This window comes from Pleurodeles waltl, chromosome 7 (assembly GCF_031143425.1).
Source record: "Pleurodeles waltl isolate 20211129_DDA chromosome 7, aPleWal1.hap1.20221129, whole genome shotgun sequence".
In the NCBI taxonomy this organism is placed as follows: domain Eukaryota; kingdom Metazoa; phylum Chordata; class Amphibia; order Caudata; family Salamandridae; genus Pleurodeles; species Pleurodeles waltl.
In genome coordinates this window covers 167676068-167695872 of record NC_090446.1, presented here as the reverse complement: position 1 = coordinate 167695872, position 19805 = coordinate 167676068, and the positions used below count along the sequence as shown (strand labels likewise).

The following is a 19805-nucleotide window of genomic DNA, read 5'->3' as shown; positions in this document are numbered from 1 at the left end:
AAAACACTCTCCATTCGGAGTGCTAGACATCACCATAACAGCACGATAAAGGCAGCCAAGAAGGTGTTGGACAACACAAAATGGACTGAAATACTAAAGGCAGCCAAGAATAACGGTCATCATCTTTTTGGCATATAGTTGTCATGGCCAGTTGTTCACAGAATGTCATATTGCTCTTGAATGATATGCCAAAACATTTTACAACTACTGCCCCTGAATTGGTCGAGTCCGGTCTCAAATTCAGTAACCCGGCACCTTGAGGGATTTTGCTTCCTCAGACTGACAGATTTCTAACCAGGATTCCTTATCTTAAAAGTATCCCCAAACGTCAGACTTGATCTTTGAAATTTTTCATGAGCAGTGCCCCCTGCATGCCAATAGGTGGCATTGTTTGGCTCTGCTTGGCATTGTCTTAATCTGTGTTGGAAAAGACACGTCCACGTTTTTTTGTCCCTCCTTGGGGCAGTTTTGTTACCGCCCTGGCCATTGACCCTGTTACATAGATAATTGCACGTTTGCCAATATGTTTGACTGCAAGCAAACTTCTTTTTCCTTTTGTCTGTCCTTTACGCTCCTGGCAGCAGTGGCGCTTTGAATCGGCTTGCTTATTTCAACTGTTTTACTTTTAATTTTCAATTTGTGGCAAGAAAAATCCAGTTAGAAAATTACAATGCTAGTAGCTCAAATTGAGGAAAACACAAGATCCATTGCATTGCGAGTGCTTGTTTGACTAAGCTTTCTTGACTTTTTGTTGAAGGTTTTTGAGATCCTAACCCTATTAGGAAAGCTGGCTTCAAGCCATGTGGCGCCTGTCGCTAAAATATGTTCGCGACAGACTTGCATCTTCTCTGCCTCTGGTATTTTGAGTGCGACCATGATGCAAAGACCTGCAGCAACTGCTGCACCATGCACCCCAAGGTCTTAAGGGAGAGCTGTGTCAAGCTCCTTGCCGCTTGAAATGTGATGCTGCAGCAGTCGTGATCCTGTTCTCGCGAAGGTCTCCCGATCGGTCTTCGTCGAAGTTGCCTGGGTGTTTGGATAAAAGCAAAGGTTTAAGAAACTGAAGAGGTCTTTGACTTTGCGCCGTCCATCAAAGTCATCCAACAAGTCAAGGGAGCGTCGTCCAGAGCAAACCATGTGCAGCTTTGTGAATTTTGAGGCCATGCACCTCATATTTTGGCAGCCTGACTCAGTTGGCACGCTTTCAGGCCCCTGTAGGTTTGGTAGGTGCCCCTAATGGTCCTCCATGCCCTGATGTGGCGACCCCAGGCACCAGTTGGGCCCTTTGGATGCACGGATGGATCCACACCAGCCAGGTCGTACCTCCTTGACCTTTCACAATGCTGGTCTCGTACTCGAGCCATGCCCTCCAAACCAGAGCCTGAGCCCTATTCCTATGGGCTAGGACTTGGGAGGATTGGGAGGGGCCACTGGATGCCAGCGAATACCATCCCCTGGACCCCAACATGGACTGGTGTAAGGAATTGATGGACACCAGTGGACTGGACACCACCCCAGATACAGGCATGGTCCCACATTCCACCATGGCTACAGAGGAGGGAGCCTCTTTTGCTATGGTAGCAAGTTGGGTGATGGAGGTTCTGGACCTTAGCCTGCCCTTTGTGGCAGTCAAGACTAAAGCTATTGACAGAGGTGCTACAGCTTGGAGTGACCCCCTTAGAACATCTTGTCCCATTTAATAAAGCCTTTACGGATGTCCTGCTTGGGTCCTGGTCCAAGCCCTGCACAGGGGCCACTGTGAACAGGGAAATTGCCCACCCTTATCACCCTGACCCAGGCGACCCCATTTTCCTCACACAACACTCTACCCTGGAGATCTTGGTGATTTAAGCCTAGACCTCCTGTGTAAATCCAAGTGCAAGCCCTATCAGCCTACCGGATAAGGAATCTAAAAGGCTGGACAGCTTACAAAAGAAAGCTTGGCACTGCTGTCCGTGAACACCTCATGCTTTTTGTGGTGGTATTCCCATAAAGTGTGGGATTCGGTTGCCCAGGTGCTGCCCATATTCTCAGAGGAGGTCTGGGCCATACCCTCCAAGTGTTGCAAAATGGAGAGATGCATGCAGGTTCACGATCAGATGGGTCTGGACACGGGCAGTCCGCTAGGCAGAGTGGTTTCTTCACTGGCCAGTCTGGATGAATCCAGCTCAAGATGCCTAGCGGATCATGAATTGCATCTCTGTCCGGAAGAGGTGCATGGTCGTGGAGAGAGCCTTGGTTAGCCTGTTTGCCACTGTTGAGAACATGCAATGTCAGCACTTTTGTGGCCTTGAGTTTCCAAGGTGGCTGTCCCCCAGTGATGCTTTTCATCTCAAGTGGAGCTTAGGCCTTCTTTACGCCTTCCCCCATACCACTCCTGCCCAGAGTTCTCAAGAAGATCAGGAATGACTGAGCTCAAGTCATCCTTGAGGATGCGAACTGTGCTTGAAGAGTTTGGTATACCGAGCTATTGAGCATGACCATTGGTCCTCTGATCAGGTGGCCTCTTCGGGAGGATCTCCTGTTGCAGCAGCAGACGAGGGTCCTGCATCTGTATCTGTCAACGCTCCGCCTTCATGTGTGGAGATTTAATGGCAACATTTGACAGCTTTCGACCTTCCGTCCGAAGTCTGCAATGTTATCTTGGCAGCCAGGCATCCCTCCATCAACACAGTATATGCCTGCCACTGGGTCAAGTTTATCGCATGTGTATAGGAAAGCAAGTTGACCCTCTTCTTTCTCAGGCCCTTCAATTTATTTTTTTCCTTGTGCACTGTTGGACTTTTGCTTCTGCAGGGTCATCCCCAGACTTTTTTGCCTCCTGCCTCCTATATTTTTCTGACATGTTGCTGTTGGCTTTTCAACTCTGAGCACTTTACCACTGCTAACCAGTGCTAAAGTGCATATGCTCTCCTGTTTGAATTGTATGTAAGTGGTTTATCCATGATTGGCATATTTGATTTACTAGTAAGTCCCTAGTAAGGTGCACTAGAGGTGCCAGGGCCTGTAAATCAAATGCTACTAGTGGGCCTGCAGCACTGGTTGTGCCACCCACATAAGTAGCTCTGTAATCATGTCTCAGACCTGCCACTGCAGTGTCTGTATGTGTATTCTTACACTGTAAATTCGACTTGGCAAGTGTACCCACTTGCCAGGCCTAAACCTTCCCTTTTCTTACATGTAAGGCACCCCTAAGGTAGGCCCTAGGTAGCCCCAAGGGCAGGGTGCAGTGTATGGATAAGGTAGGACATATAGTAATGTGGTTTATATGTCCTGACAGTGAAATACTGCCAATTTCGTTTTCACTGTTGCAAGGTCTGTCTCTCTCTCATAGGATAATATGGGGGCTACCTTTAAATATGATTAAAGTGTAGATTCCCCTAGAGAGTAGATGGACATGTGGAGTTTGGGATCCCTGAACTCACAATTTAAAAATACATCTTTTAGTAAAGTTGATTTTAAGATTGTGCGTTTGGAAATGCCACTTTTAGAAAGTGAGCATTTTCTTGCTTAAACCATTCTGTGACTCTGCCTTGTTTGTGGATTCCCTGTCTGGGTCAGTTTGACAGTTGGGTTGTTTTTCACCTCACACCAGACAGTGACACAAAGGGAGCTGGGATGTAATCTGCATTTCCTGATTAGCCATCTCTGCTAGGAGGGAGGGGTGGAGTGGTCACTCTCATCTGAAAGGACTGTGCCTGCCTCTGACAATGCTGTCTCCAACCCCCTGGTGTGTGTCTGAGGCCTTGCCTGGGCAAGGCAGGATTTCACAAGAAGGTGTGAGTCCCCTTTGAAGGAAGGTGACTTCAAAGACTAAAATGGGTATAAGAAGGGCACCCAAACTTACAAACTTCAGAAACACTTCTGGAATCAAGGGGAACCTCTGCCTGGAGAAGAGCTGATCGCTGAGGAACAAGTGCTGCCCTGCCTGTGACTGTGCTTTGTGGAGCTTTCCTGCAGTGCTGCTTCTGCCAGAGTAAGAGGGCAAAGACTGGACTTTGTGTGCCTTCCATCTTGAAGAAGAAATCTCCAAGGGCTTGATGTAGAGCTTGCCTCCTGTTGTTGAAGTCTCAGGGATAGCAAAGACTTCTTCCTGCCAGCACCTGGAGTCTCTGGAGAGACCCCTACTCTGCTCTGTGGTGCCCTTCCAGTTCCTGGGACCCTGAAAGGAGAGGCTGGCAGCCTAAGGACAAAAATACACGCACCGAGCACCGTGCGGAGAAAAGATCGACGCGAATCCGATCGCGGCTGAGAAAACGACGCGACGCCGGTTCCGCAGCTGAGAAACGACGCCGCAGGAAACGCGACCGAAAAACCGACGCCCGGAGCAGGAGAAACGACGCGCAGCATCGCTGACGGAGGCTGAGAGATCGCACCCTGCGCCGCGGGACTTTCGGATCGTCGTGTGGCTGGCTTTTTCAACGCGCACCGCCGTGCCGAGTTGTTTTCGACGCACACAGCCGTGCAGGGTTACTTTCGACGCACACCGCCCGTGCGGGGTTATTTTTGACGCAAACCAGGTACATTTACACGCTAGCAGCGCTAGTGTGTTGTTACAACTACCTAAAGACTCTTTTTATTTTAAACCTTTAAAAAATCATAACTTGACTTGTGTATGTTGGATTTTTGTTGTTTTGGTCTTGTTTTGTCTAGATAAATATTTCCTATTTTTCTAAACTGGTGTTGTCATTTTGTAGTGTTTTCATTAAGTTACTGTGTGTGTTGGTACAAATACTTTACGCCCAGCACTCTGAGGTTAAAGCCTACTGCTCTGCCAAGCTACCAAGGGGGTAAGCAGGGGTTAGCTGAGGGTGATTCTCTTTTATCCTAACGAGAGTGAGGGTCCTTGCTTGAACAGGGGGTAACCTGACTGTCAACCAAAGACCCCATTTCTAACATTGGTGACCAGCGGTCGGGATTTGGACTTGTATTTGTACTTGACATACAGTGACTGAGTGTACACTACTGTTTTGATCTCAGACCACTACGTGACCACATACTACTTGTTTGGTGATCTTTTGATTTTTCTCTTAAGGACTCTTTTTATTCTACTTCCATGATTTTGCTGATCCCTTGACTGATTCTTTTTACTTCATTGGGAACTTATTTTCTGCCTTTGGAACTTTGCACTTGTGACCATCATGTCTCAATCTGGAGATGCAACAGCTGGAGCTGTGTTTGAAATGGAGAAACTGAAGGAGTACTCAGTTGCTCAATTGAAACAGTTCCTTAAAGATCTTGACTGTCCCACTGAGAGCTCCACCAGGGAGGGGGAGCTGCAACAGGCACAGAGGGCCGGGGTGACAATCAAGAAGGCTGGAGGGCACACAGAGGAGGAGAATGTGGGTGGGGAAGTGCAGAGGATACACAGTGGTGTAGTGGAAGAACCTGTTACGCCTGGGGGGAGGGTCCCCAGGAGGGATGGCAGGGTGTCACCCAAGGGTCTGACTCCTGAAGAGTTACAGGACAGACAGGCAGAAAGGGTTCGCCGGTTGGAGGCAGAAAAGTTGAGGATGCAAAGGGAGTATGACAAGTGGGAAGAGTTGGAAGAAAGGAGGAGGAACTTAGAGATTAAAAAAATGATTTATGCTTACGAGCTTAAATTGAAAGAGCTGGAAGTCATGAGGGCTGAGTCCAGCTGGAATGGTGGCAGCAACAATTGTATATCCAGTGATGCTGCAGAAGTGCACATGCCCAGAGAGGTGGTGCCCTACTTGAAGGAGGGAGTTAACACACGCCAGGAGGTTCAGGGGTATGAGGTAGCTCCAGTGATGCACAGGGTCCCTGAGGTGGATTGGGGAACTGGCATGGGGAGTCATATTCCTACTGGTGGGAGGGACACTCTACTGACTCTAGGTGAGAGTGACAGGGAGAGGGGTTCCCCCCAGGTAGAGGTCCTGGTTATGGAGTGTGAAAACATCCCTGAAGAGTGTGGGTTGAGTGTCAGGGACAGTCAGGTACTGTCTCACCAGTCTCAGGAGGGTGATGTGGGGTGCTTTTTCAAAGCAGAGTCACTGGATGGTTGGGTGAAGGGTACTTTGGTTAATTCATGTGAGGGGCGGAGTGATGTAATTGCTGGAGAGCATATGTCTAGTCCTTATTTTCCAGAGCTATGCCAACACCAGGTGGAGTGTGAGTTCTCTGACCCCAGGGAGCTTACAATGGAGGCAGACTTCTGGGTGAGTACCAGAGAGTCTGAAGAGGCATTTGGGGGTGCTCCTGAGAGGAGTGGTCTAGGTAGTTCCCAACCAGGTGAGGTAGGGAAGGATTGTAGTGTCCCAGGTAGGTCCCAGTGTAGTGGGATGGGTGAGGGACCCCATGTCCAGTCTCAGAGGAGAGGGAATGGGGATGGGTTGAGGCCCAAGGGGCCCGAGATCCGGTCCCAGGTCCTGGAGGGTTCCCTGCGGGAACACCAGGAGGGGAGCCTAGCCTGTACCATAGGGCCATCTGTTGAGGGAGACCCCACAGTGTCAGGAGAACTTGGGGGGGCGGCTGTAGCCAGCGTCCCACCAGTTCTGGTGTCTGGCAGTACCACTCCTAGTGAGGGGGTGCAGAAGTCCAGACAGAGGGTTGAGAGGGGGTTGCGGACCCCAGTGGAGAACCTGGAGGGTCAGGGGTCAGCTCTGAGAGCAGAGCCCCCCACGAATGACCTTGGTGAGACCATTTCTGGGTTGGGGGGAATCCAGACTCTGTCAGATGGGCAGAGGTCAGGAGACCTGCGCCAGCCAGACTCTTGTGTGGCCCTTCGGGACAGTGTGTCCCTTGAGGGGGGTAAGTGTGCCCCCCTGGAAGTCCTGGTGTGCCAGGCAATGGTTCAACCGCAGGGTGGTGACTCTGGGTTGAATGATCAGGTTCAGGGGGTAAACTCTGACCTGATGGGGGGTAAGGGTGCTCCCAAGGAAGTCCTGGTGTGCCAGGCAATGGTTCAACCGCAGGGTGGTGACTCTGGGTTGAATGATCAGGTTCAGGGGGTAAACTCTGACCTGATGGGGGGTAAGGGTGCTCCCAAGGAAGTCCTGGTGTGCCTAGCAGTGGTTCAACCGCAGGGTGGTGACCCTGGGTTGGAGGACCAGGTTCAGAGGGTAAACTCTGACCTGGTAGGGGGTAGGTATGCCCCCCAGGAAGTCCTGGTTTGCCAGGCAGTGATCCAGTCTGTGGGTACAGACCCTGGATTGGGAAGCCAGGTTAAGGGTGTCCCCCCTGACCTGGAGGAGGGGGCTACTGCTAACAGTGCCCCTACCATGTTGTCTTCTGGGGGGGTCACTCCTAGTTGGGTGGTTCAGGACCCCAGAAGAGAGGGCAGGGGGAGGGAAGCCTCACCCCTGGCCCAACCTGAAGGTACAGACCCCAGGTTGGAGGCTCAGTTGCAGGTTAACATCCCTGCACTGATGGAAGAATTGTGCAGGACTGCTTCTACAAGCACCCTGACAGTTTTTGACTCTGGGGGTGCCGCTTCTGCAGGGAGGGTACAGAGCCCCAGAGGGGAGGACCAGGGTCAGGTTGTCATCCCTGACCTGGTGGATGAGAGAGTGGTCAAAGGGTGCCAGGCACCTGGGGCTACCACCCCCCACTCTCCACAGTCACAGTGGTTAGAGAGGCCTGAGGTCGGGCTCTCATCCCTGACAGTTGTCTGGGGCCACTGTGGCTTGCTGTCCTGGTGGACAGAGTTGCCCCTGGGGGGGGGAGGACGAGAGTCACACCCCGGGGGTGGAGTGGGCAACACCACTGTGTTGGCCCTGGTGGTACTATCTGCCCATTGCAATACATCTGTGAGCAAAGTAAAGTTAGGTGTTGCACAGATGGTGTCTGTAGATGTGGAGAAGGGTTCCCCATGGGTTAGCTTAGTGGGCCCTGAGAGTATGGACAGAGGGATCCAACTGGAGTCAGGAAGGCGTAGAACTGGAACATGCCCCTGCTGTTGTGGGCCTGGGTCCCTGTTCTATCGCCCCAATCAGGGAAGTACATCAAGGTATTGATTGTTCTCCCCTGGCTTTAGGCTGGTAGGGGGTCGTGTTGGACTTTTGCTTCTGCAGGGTCATCCCCAGACTTTTTTGCCTCCTGCCTCCTATATTTTTCTGACATGTTGCTGTTGGCTTTTCAACTCTGAGCACTTTACCACTGCTAACCAGTGCTAAAGTGCATATGCTCTCCTGTTTGAATTGTATGTAAGTGGTTTATCCATGATTGGCATATTTGATTTACTAGTAAGTCCCTAGTAAGGTGCACTAGAGGTGCCAGGGCCTGTAAATCAAATGCTACTAGTGGGCCTGCAGCACTGGTTGTGCCACCCACATAAGTAGCTCTGTAATCATGTCTCAGACCTGCCACTGCAGTGTCTGTATGTGTATTCTTACACTGTAAATTCGACTTGGCAAGTGTACCCACTTGCCAGGCCTAAACCTTCCCTTTTCTTACATGTAAGGCACCCCTAAGGTAGGCCCTAGGTAGCCCCAAGGGCAGGGTGCAGTGTATGGATAAGGTAGGACATATAGTAATGTGGTTTATATGTCCTGACAGTGAAATACTGCCAATTTCGTTTTCACTGTTGCAAGGTCTGTCTCTCTCTCATAGGATAATATGGGGGCTACCTTTAAATATGATTAAAGTGTAGATTCCCCTAGAGAGTAGATGGACATGTGGAGTTTGGGATCCCTGAACTCACAATTTAAAAATACATCTTTTAGTAAAGTTGATTTTAAGATTGTGCGTTTGGAAATGCCACTTTTAGAAAGTGAGCATTTTCTTGCTTAAACCATTCTGTGACTCTGCCTTGTTTGTGGATTCCCTGTCTGGGTCAGTTTGACAGTTGGGTTGTTTTTCACCTCACACCAGACAGTGACACAAAGGGAGCTGGGGTGTAATCTGCATTTCCTGATTAGCCATCTCTGCTAGGAGGGAGGGGTGGAGTGGTCACTCTCATCTGAAAGGACTGTGCCTGCCTCTGACAATGCTGTCTCCAACCCCCTGGTGTGTGTCTGAGGCCTTGCCTGGGCAAGGCAGGATTTCACAAGAAGGTGTGAGTCCCCTTTGAAGGAAGGTGACTTCAAAGACTAAAATGGGTATAAGAAGGGCACCCAAACTTACAAACTTCAGAAACACTTCTGGAATCAAGGGGAACCTCTGCCTGGAGAAGAGCTGATCGCTGAGGAACAAGTGCTGCCCTGCCTGTGACTGTGCTTTGTGGAGCTTTCCTGCAGTGCTGCTTCTGCCAGAGTAAGAGGGCAAAGACTGGACTTTGTGTGCCTTCCATCTTGAAGAAGAAATCTCCAAGGGCTTGATGTAGAGCTTGCCTCCTGTTGTTGAAGTCTCAGGGATAGCAAAGACTTCTTCCTGCCAGCACCTGGAGTCTCTGGAGAGACCCCTACTCTGCTCTGTGGTGCCCTTCCAGTTCCTGGGACCCTGAAAGGAGAGGCTGGCAGCCTAAGGACAAAAATACACGCACCGAGCACCGTGCGGAGAAAAGATCGACGCGAATCCGATCGCGGCTGAGAAAACGACGCGACGCCGGTTCCGCAGCTGAGAAACGACGCCGCAGGAAACGCGACCGAAAAACCGACGCCCGGAGCAGGAGAAACGACGCGCAGCATCGCTGACGGAGGCTGAGAGATCGCACCCTGCGCCGCGGGACTTTCGGATCGTCGTGTGGCTGGCTTTTTCAACGCGCACCGCCGTGCCGAGTTGTTTTCGACGCACACAGCCGTGCAGGGTTACTTTCGACGCACACCGCCCGTGCGGGGTTATTTTTGACGCAAACCAGGTACATTTACACGCTAGCAGCGCTAGTGTGTTGTTACAACTACCTAAAGACTCTTTTTATTTTAAACCTTTAAAAAATCATAACTTGACTTGTGTATGTTGGATTTTTGTCGTTTTGGTCTTGTTTTGTCTAGATAAATATTTCCTATTTTTCTAAACTGGTGTTGTCATTTTGTAGTGTTTTCATTAAGTTACTGTGTGTGTTGGTACAAATACTTTACGCCCAGCACTCTGAGGTTAAGCCTACTGCTCTGCCAAGCTACCAAGGGGGTAAGCAGGGGTTAGCTGAGGGTGATTCTCTTTTATCCTAACTAGAGTGAGGGTCCTTGCTTGAACAGGGGGTAACCTGACTGTCAACCAAAGACCCCATTTCTAACATGCACCTTATAGGGTTGTCTTTCTGCCATCTCAGCCTTTCTGCAGTTGCCAGATCGGCCATCCCTGTTCAAATCCCCTGTTGCACATAGGCTTTGGAAAGGTCATCAACATACGTTTCCACCTTAACCTTTTATCATGCCTCAGTTGGACCTCAATCTAGTCCTAACATTTCTGATGTACAATCCTTTTGAGCCACTACACAACTGTCCTCTCGGAGCCCTACCATCAAGACAACCTTCACAGAGGTGCTAACATCTGCCCAGAGGGTCATTGAGCTAATCTAAGCCTCTGTACCTAATCACCTTCTCAGACGAGCTGGTTCTTCGCACTAGAGCTTCCTTTCTGCTGAAAGTTGTAATTTGCTTTCATGTATGCCAGTTCACCACCCTGCCTACCTTTTTATGCTCTGCCGCATCCCTCTAAGGAAGAGAGCGTGTCCACCAGCTGGACCCAACTTGACAGCACAAAACTGTTTCGGGTGGGCAACCAACTCTTTTTTGGGGTATGTCGGAGCCAAGAAGGGGAAGACGGTGCAGAAACTGACCATTTCCAGAAAGATTGTGTTCTGCGTTAAAATATGCTACGCGCTAGCTAAGAAGCAATCCCCTTGAGGGTATGTATGCTTATTTTACCAGAGCTAAGGATGCAACCACCGCATTAGCATGCAAGTTCTGATCCTGGATAGTGCCAGGCAGCCGTTGGGTTTCTTTCACATGTTCATTACGCACTACTGCCTAGACCGTCTGGCCTGTCTAGACAGGCATTTGCCCATTCGATCCTGGAGGACATTTTATTGAGAATTGGTTTTGCAAACCAACCTCAGGGGAGGTATTTGGGTATCTAGTCTAAGGTAAGGAATCTGCGGCTAAGACACAGAGTGGAGAAACACATGTCCGAATCTGATGGCAGAGAGAAACCAGTCTTAACAAGGGAGTTGATGCCTATGGGCTATATCACAGAGAGGAGTTGTCCCTCGATCTTGTAACTCGAAAGACTTCTTAGAGTACAAACAACTTGCCCCACTCTAGACCCAACACTAGATGGCAGGAATGTGAACCTACAACACTACATGCCACGAACAGATGCAATAAGGCTAGGGGTCCTGACAAAATAGCAGGGCACCTGTTTTTGTCTGAGATAGATGAGTGTGGACCTTGATAAGTTGCGATACTCAAAGTTGCTAATTTACCCTCTACTTGAGCATGGGATGAGATTATTCCTATTTACAAACAACTGGTAACGGAGCCCAAGTAACTATCAGTCTTCTGGATAGCTTCCAAAAAATTTCTATATATGTTATATTGATGAAGCTACGGTATTGGATTGATAAATTCAGCATTCTATCTGAACTCCTAGTGGGCTTTAGCGAAAAGTCAGCACCTAAGACCAAGTTTTTAATCTATCTTTGTTTTACTGGAAAACTGAAGTTAAGCTATTATAGTAAAACTTCACAAGCAGACTTATGTACAAGTCAGATGGTGGGGTCGTGGAGAGTTGGCGTACCGCATCCCCTTGTGGAGTTGATATACCATTGTGTATCGGAGAAAGAAGGTAGAAAACGTTTTGCGAAAGTTTTATAAAAACATTTAGATTCACCTGCTGATAGTTTTATAGGTATTTTGATTTTTCAAACTCTTAAGTATAGAGGAAGGATTAAATATTAAATAATGCCAGTACCCTGCATACCTTCTAACATTTTAGTCCTGTTGACTTGGACTAATTGCGCAAGTAGAGCATACACAAATCAAAAGTTTATTTTGCTGTACTGTGATGACATTACTTTGGGAAGTGTCTGCTAGGCAATTTATCTGATTATCAGAAAGCATGTTAAGAGAAACCGCTTATAAAATATATTGCAGCATAACTAAAGCATTGGGATTCCAGCAGTATAAAATGTAACTTTATGATGTCAACATATTGCATCTTCTGTGATTTTCAATATAGCGAGTTGATGCACAACATTTGTGGTGTGTTGAACAGAGCCCCACATTTGAAGTCTAATGCCTTATTTCAGATGGACACTTCTAACCACAGATTCCTCACCTGAAGTATATCACCAGGCTCGAGACAGGATCCAAAAGATTTTTCAGCACAACTCCTGGGTACTAGTAGGTGCCATCATGTAGCTCTGAGTTGAATCCACTCCGACCCAAAGTTGACATCTAGAGCCAAATGTAGGCTTCAACCAAGTGTTTGGATGCTTTCTTTCTGTGTTTTTGTTTGTGGACCTAGTGCCAGCTCCTAGCCTTTTCTCACAAAATTTCTCTCCAGTCTGAAGGCGAGTCAGCATATGATACTGATGTTCCCCCTCTGTACTGTCTAGGTAAGGTTGGCTCTGAGGCTTTCTAGCTTATTGGTCTATTACATTCTGCTTGTGAGATACTAGAAAACATATGCAGACACTTTTGAGGGCATGGGCAGAATAAAATGATGTCAGTGGGCTTGGTTAGCACCTGTGTGCAGCTTCAGCCATCCCTTCTGGGGCAGAGTGGGGATGATGAAGAGCCACGTGATGGCACCTACCGGTGCATAGGAGCTACGCTGAAAAAAATCTTCTAGTACAGTCTGGTGGTGTTCTAAAGATGAGGTATCTTTGGTTAAAGTATTTGCCAGCATGGGTATTATCAAAAGAAAGTAGCTTGTTTATTTGAGCATCAATTTCTTCTTATACTAAAGCATTTTGTCTTTTTGATAAACAGCAGGGATTTCTGAATGCTCAGATGGTGGCTCAACGAAACAGAGAGCTGATTAGTCATCATATTCGACAGCAAAGGATGGCACTGATGATGCAGCAACAGCAGCAGCAGCAACAACAGCAGCAACAGCCTCAAGCATTCAGTCCGCCACCAAATGTGACTGCCACAAACTTGGATGTACCCATGGCAGGTCCCCAGATGGCTCAAGGTGCTCCACAGCAGTTTTCGTATCCTCCAAATTATGGTATGTACTCCTAGATTATCTTCTACTGCTTTTAATAATTTTATTTTCTCTTTTGTCCAGCTACTAATGAATCAAAATGTTAATGTGAATGTTCTAGGTCTACAACTATAAGCCAAAAAAGATGGTGAGGTTACTTGAAACGAAATCAGTAAAGCACAATTTCCTTACCAACGCAGTTAACTCTATTTATGTTCTGATTTTTAGCAGAAAATCTGTTACCCTGGTTATTTCAAATTATGAGGCTAGTTGATGGTGACTATTTTTATAGGCATGTTTGTCCTAAAATATAGACCCATTCACCATTGTTCATTTTCTGATTTCTTTGCATAGGTTATGTCAAATTATTAATCTTGAGGATATTACTATCCTTACAAATAGTCGAATTTCAGTGACTTGTATTTTTTAGATCTTTCCCTCGGATGTCTGTTAACTGTACTGGAATTTCTGGTTTGATGTCTATTCAGTTTGGACTTCCCTGTTTTCTTCCACCTTATTGTGTTGCATATATTATATATATATTCTTCTTATCTAACTTGGTTTGTTTAAATAATCTTTACCTCCTAATTATGTTTATTTTCTCGTTTGTTTGAATAAATACCACTGTCCTGCAATAAAGTCCATTAACAATCACCTCTTTTCCAAAATAAAAAAAATAAAAAAATTGAGCAAACGTTTTGGCATATTTTTATTTCGCCACTATTTAACTGAATACTGCTAAGCTTTCGAGACCTTTGTGATTTTAGATATATGTTCCTATCCTGTCTACTACATCCCAGTTGTAGGAGTAAATCTTGCCTATTTCTAATAACCAACTTTTAAAATAGTGTTGAAAAACTGAAGCGTTTTTCAAAGTGAAATCTTTCAGTTCTTGCAACTCCAAAGACTTTATGATGGTGATAACTGTGTAATGCTGTACAAAATCCAAATTGTGCTAAAAGCATGTATGTTTAAATGTTGCGTGTATGCTACAGTGCTGTTATTTTGAACATGGTGGTAGTTTGAAAACCAGAAAGTAAATTTACTAGGCTTTGATAATACATGAGAACAGTTTCACAAACTAGAGCGGTTAAGTAATTTCTTTAAACATCTCATTTACATCGTCTGAGCGATACCTTTTTATAAATTCCTAGTATTTGTGCCTTCATTATAAATGAAGGGGGCATTTGTAACACATATTTTAATCAGGTTTTGATGCTTTCCATACTAGATTGCAGATGGCTGCTGAAGTGCAAAGGCAGCTGTACTCAGCCATGACACAGTGACTCCTCATCAATTACTGTTTGATACCTAAAACATTGAAGTTAAATATACGTATATCTGCCTTCTTCTTATTAAGGGATGACTCAACAACCAGATCCCAGTTTTGGTAGAGTATCAAGCCCTCCTAATCAAATTATGGCATCAAGAATCGGGCCTACTCAGAATTCCATGATGCAGCATCCACAATCTGCTGCCATGTATCAGTCCCCTGAAATGAAGGGCTGGCCTTCGGGAAATTTAACAAGAGCTGGGTAAATACTTTTTATTTATTTAATTTGATATTAATACTTTTTAAATACGCATCTGCTATTGTTTGTGTCTGTCCCTCCATTAGTGTGTAATGTGACTTAATAAGTTCCTCTGTTTTTGTGAATTGAACTTGCAAATTTCACCACGGATTATCACGACTGGTGAAATTCCCTTGGTAATTTTCCTTGCTCTGTTTTATTTTTTATTTTGTTTAGGGTTTGTGAGCGTCATTTGCAAAGAATGCATAATTCAAAAACAGTACTTGATACAAATAGATGCCTTTTGATCTGGCCTGCTTCAGCAGTTGCTTGATGAAAGTGTCATTCACGTGTTTTTAGTCAAGAGGACAGCATACATATTGGGCAATTGATCAGCTGTGTTCAGCTACTGCCTTTGTTCTGTGTCATTCTCATTTTAGATCTTCTTATAAGACATTCATTTTAGCCTCTTCTCTGAGTGCATATCCAATAAAACTGATTTCCAAATGGATAAAAGCTCTCTTAGGAAGATTGTTTTAACATGCATGTATGTGTTTACTGTTCAATCTTATCTGTGACTCCTTGGCTCAATTGATCAATTCTGTCAAGTTACTGATATTTATTGAGGATTTAAGCGTGTCAGGAAAAAGCATGTGATTTCCCCACCTCCTATTGCTAACACACAGCCCTTCTGCAGGAGGGCTCCTGAGACCATCAGCAATGCCACCTGTATCTCTATCCTATGTAGCTGTCACACCTCCAGTGCACTTCACTTCTCATTTGTCTTCTTTCCCTTAATTACATTCCAGTGGCTTTGTCATCCTTTAGAAGGGAGAACCACTGGATTCTCTCCTTGCTGCTGGGGTCTTTTGTGCGATACCCTTGTAAAAGACTTGTTAGTGCACTCTGAACACAGGTGTCAGCCTTAGTCTCTCAACACGTATGGAGGAAAGGAGGCTTGTTAGGGGAACATCTTAGCATGAGGCTTGTAACAAGTCTTGGCAAGAAGGTAGACACCCACAACCCCAGGCTCTCTCAGTACTTAGTAAAGCACTGCTCTTTACAAAGATAATACGATTAATTTGTTTATGGACTATTCTGTTGATTGCTTACAATACTTAAAATTTAGCGGACTGATGCTGGGACAAACCTTTCTTCAGAAAATGCTTAGGGTAAGACACAGTAAATTGTGAAAGTTGTAGAATTTAGGAGGACATTCTTTATGCCTCAGGTGCACTGAATTCTAGGAACTTGTCTGCCTAGTGTTTTGTGCTGTTTCTCTCAATGATTGTACTTGTGATGCCTTATAAAGAGGTGGTTCTGCTTTCCTCCCACGTTAATTTCAGGCGGATATGAAAAGGTTTGTTTTATCTCCATCCGGCCTAGGCCTGCAGGTCGAGTAACTTGAATAATCTACTTGACCATAATTGTAATGTTCTTGACTCGTAAATGGTTCTCAATTGTGTGACCCCAGGCAAATATTGTACTTTACAGAGTTGCCTTTTTCTTTATTTTCAAGAGTGTACTCTCCAATATGTTTGCTCAGCATTTCTGCTGTACAAAAAAACGTTTTGGTTTGATTAAATGGACTAAACATTTGCTCCATGCATTAAAGAAATCTAGCCCACTTGCCTCTTAGTTTACTGAAAGCATTGCTACCGGGGTAGGAGTGTTTCTAGGTTTATGTTAAAACACTAATTTTTAATATATTACTAAAGCATTACATGGTCGCACACTGTCCTTTACAGAGAGACAATTTCCATGAAATGTGCAAAAACATTACAACTAACTTGCAGCTTTAATGATAAAATTATATAATGGATTAATAAATCTGTGAAAATCGGATTCCAGAAAACATTTATTCTATGCACATCACCAAGTAAAGTGTTCTGATTTGTTTTCATCCTATTAAAATATTTTTTATATCACACAGAAGTACAAACAATGTGATTTTACAACTACTTAAATATATTTTGAAATGTTTGTACAGTTGCCATAGCTATTTGAATGTGTGTTAGGAAAAAACGGACAAAATCCTGGAACTCTGTAGTCAGAATGAAAATTAATTGTGTGACAAACTGACTTTTTACCCCTGTCTCTGAACACAGAGCAAATGTGAGAAGGATAAGATTTAAAGGTCTCCTTCACTTTCTGAATGAACAGAACACACCTGTTCTTTGTCAACTCGCCAGAAGGGTCAAGTGGGTCCTAAAAATAACTCACCCTGATCAAATATGACGTGCTATAGCGAGTGGGCAAGTAGAATTTTCGAGGCCTGTCCATCCTTGGATGAGCTTAATGGCTCAGTGAGTTAAACTTCGAAGTCCATAAAAGAGAAACACAGCCTTTCATCCTTCATAGTGCAGTAAACAGAGTAGTGTTATATTGGATAATAGTAGTGAATTACAGTGCTAAGAAACAGAAGTATTCATTGTGTAAAAACAAGTTATTAAGCACTGTGGGCGCTCAACTGTTTGTGCCATCGGTGGTTAGTGATGGAAACTCACACCATTCCTTAGGCCAGCTTGAAAGTGCTATAGAGTAGCCTGAATATCATTGTGCATCTTTGCTACATTGCACAAACCTCAACACTCCAAGGCTATTCATAAATATTTGCTAATTTCACTACAACTAGAAGCTGCTTATAGGAATTTCAGGTGTTTTTCTTGGGTTCCTTTAAATAAATTGGTCTCTTGGTTTGAAGGAGTTCTGTGGAATTATAGATTATTCTGCCCTGCATTCTAACAGCCCCCAGGGTAAGGGAAACTATTGATTGATAATGGTGGCTCTCCTTTCGTTAGAAGGCAAAAAGTGCTAATAAAGTTCTTGAGAAATTATTTTCTACCTGTTGGCCATATCCAGCCAAGCTTACCCCTGACCCCCAAACACACAATCAGGCTAAAATGTAAGTTGTGAGGTTAGGTTTTATGTGTCCTTTCGGTAGCATGGAGTTTTAGGTGAGACATAACCATATTTAAATGTGTACATTCCATATGCAATTCTAGCCTTGTGGCTAAAGGGTTGCGTTGTATTTGCAGTGTTGCAAATGGGAAAATCCAGAGGCTTTGTATACTGAGGTTATTATGGTGAAATCACCAGTTGGATGCCGAAGGAGAATACACAAGTTAAATATACATATGGTGATCGAAGAATAAGAAAATTATAGGTTTGTGATTTAGATCATAGTATATGGTAAATCATTTGGATCAAAGCTTCTCTACCCCACTCATGTTCACCTCTAACATATGTTCAAAGTACAAATATACATTGTCATGGCTAGTCTAGAATTCATTTCCTGCAATTTTTAATAAAGCTTGTTTAAACCCCTCTCTAGTCCCCTTCTTACAAGATTGTTGTCTGGTCACACACACAAATGGCAATAGTTGATAAGCAGCTTAAGTGAGGTGCAGTTGTCGTGTCTCTACTCCTGGAGAACACCGGTAATGCTATTGCACTTCACCTGAGCTATGTGGTACTTTCCTTAAGAAAAACATTAGTATTAATGTGCTTGATGATCCCGGAGTTTTCAGTGTCAACCTAGATATATGAAAATGCCTGCTTTCCCTCCATCCACTAGACTTTCAAGTATTCTCGGGTATAATTATTCTCACCCTGAGAACTTCAAACAATTTAGTCATGTCACTCTATAAAGGATCCCAACTCCTAAGAACTAAATAGACTTCAGTAGCTTTTTCTTCTTCGCCAAAATGTTTAACATGCCCAGATACTCCCCTTCTTCCCCCGCATCACAAATGTGTTTTGCTGTTGTACACAGAGCTTACTACAGACTACTCTCATTGGTGGTGTAAGCCTAAGCCATCTAAGCTGCTGGCTACCACTGAGGCCTTATTGCATGATGCACTTCTCCTATGTCAATCACATTCTGCTAACCTCCCCCTAGTTGCTCTACCCACACCACATTCTGCCCCATCATTTCTATCTTTACATCTACCTCTACTATTCTTAAATGGTCTTTCGAACTTGTGCAGAGTCACTAGCTTCCATACTGATTTCAAACAGTGGTTCGAGCTCCTTTCTTTATTTGCTTTACTCTCTTTATTATTTCACAGTGCAGTAAGATCATTCATACAAAACACAACTGTTTGTTATGACTTACTAGTATGGGCAACCCACAAGTAACTGTTGCAGCTAGCACATCTCTATAGTCTTGTAGGGAGCTGCTGTTGTTACATCAAGACATGGACCCTTAACTCACCAAGTCCCTTCCCTGTCTACTGCTTCCCCAACTACAGAAGACAATCCCCCTTCTCCCCCCCACCACCTTTCAATTGCTAAGAGCAGTTGAAGAGGAAGAATAAACCTTCCTGAATGCACATTATGACTAAAATAAACACACTAGACTGTGGCTCTCTGAATGCCGTTGCTGGTGAGTTTGAACTGAATGAACCATTTCACCACCAAGTGCAGTTGCGCTGCTGTGTAGCAGTTGGGAATGCCAGGAATCATTAAACCTCCCTTGGCTCTTGGTTGGGACCCACAGGGCTTCGCCCCTTCCAGCCAAAGGATATAAGTCAGCATTGAATATGCTGTAGAATTGTTTCTAACAGATAAAGGGGTCTTGAGAGGCCATTCATTTTTATAGCGTTAATTCTACCCTGCCACAAAAGCATTAACTTACTCCATGAATTGAGGTCTTTGTCGATCGCTGTTAGTGAGGTGGGCGAGCATGTAGTTATTAGAGGGTTTGGGTCACCTCAAGGGGAAAAGTCCTACCAAGCTTAGCTCCTCTATCGTTCTCCATGTCAAATTGAGTATCTCTGGTTTATCAAAGCTGATTATATAGCCAGAGGCTTATTCGTATGCTCAAAGTAAGTCTATAATTGTTGGGAGGGGAAGTGTTGTGTGGATCCCATTGTACGCAGTTCATCATCATTGTACAGGGAGATTTTGAACTAGCTGGGTCCAAACATAATCCCAATTGACACTCTTATTCTCTTGGAAAAGACAGGCATGTGGCTGTAAGAAAAAGGACAAAGAGGAGTGGCAATAACAGGCACCCCGTGCTTGGTGCCCCTGAAAAGTTGGAAAGGAAATGAGAGGTATTCAAGCTAGCCTGGCTGATGAGGCTTGATACCCTGAAACTGGTCCCAGGATGCTTGTTTCCAGGTCCAGGGAGGACCAGGCCTGGCAGTTTGGGCTGAACTGTTCCCATGGGGAATAGGGTCAAAACTGATTTTTGTATGGCTAGGTCCCAACGGGGGTGGCGTGGTGAGCAAAAACTAT

At 45.3% G+C, this 19805-nt stretch overlaps 1 protein-coding gene across 8 annotated transcripts in view; it reads left to right on the top strand.

The window, feature by feature from the left end:
- Positions 1-19805, top strand: part of NCOA3 (nuclear receptor coactivator 3) — a 558025-nt gene that overhangs the window by 500299 nt on the left and 37921 nt on the right. For 7 of the 8 annotated variants that reach the window (XM_069243454.1, XM_069243453.1, XM_069243457.1 and 4 more), the window contains 2 exons: positions 12834-13074; positions 14411-14585. In XM_069243454.1, the coding sequence (XP_069099555.1) occupies positions 12834-13074; positions 14411-14585 (416 nt within the window). The remainder of the gene's footprint in view (positions 1-12833; positions 13075-14410; positions 14586-19805) is intronic. The other variant, XM_069243460.1, reaches the window with a different exon arrangement.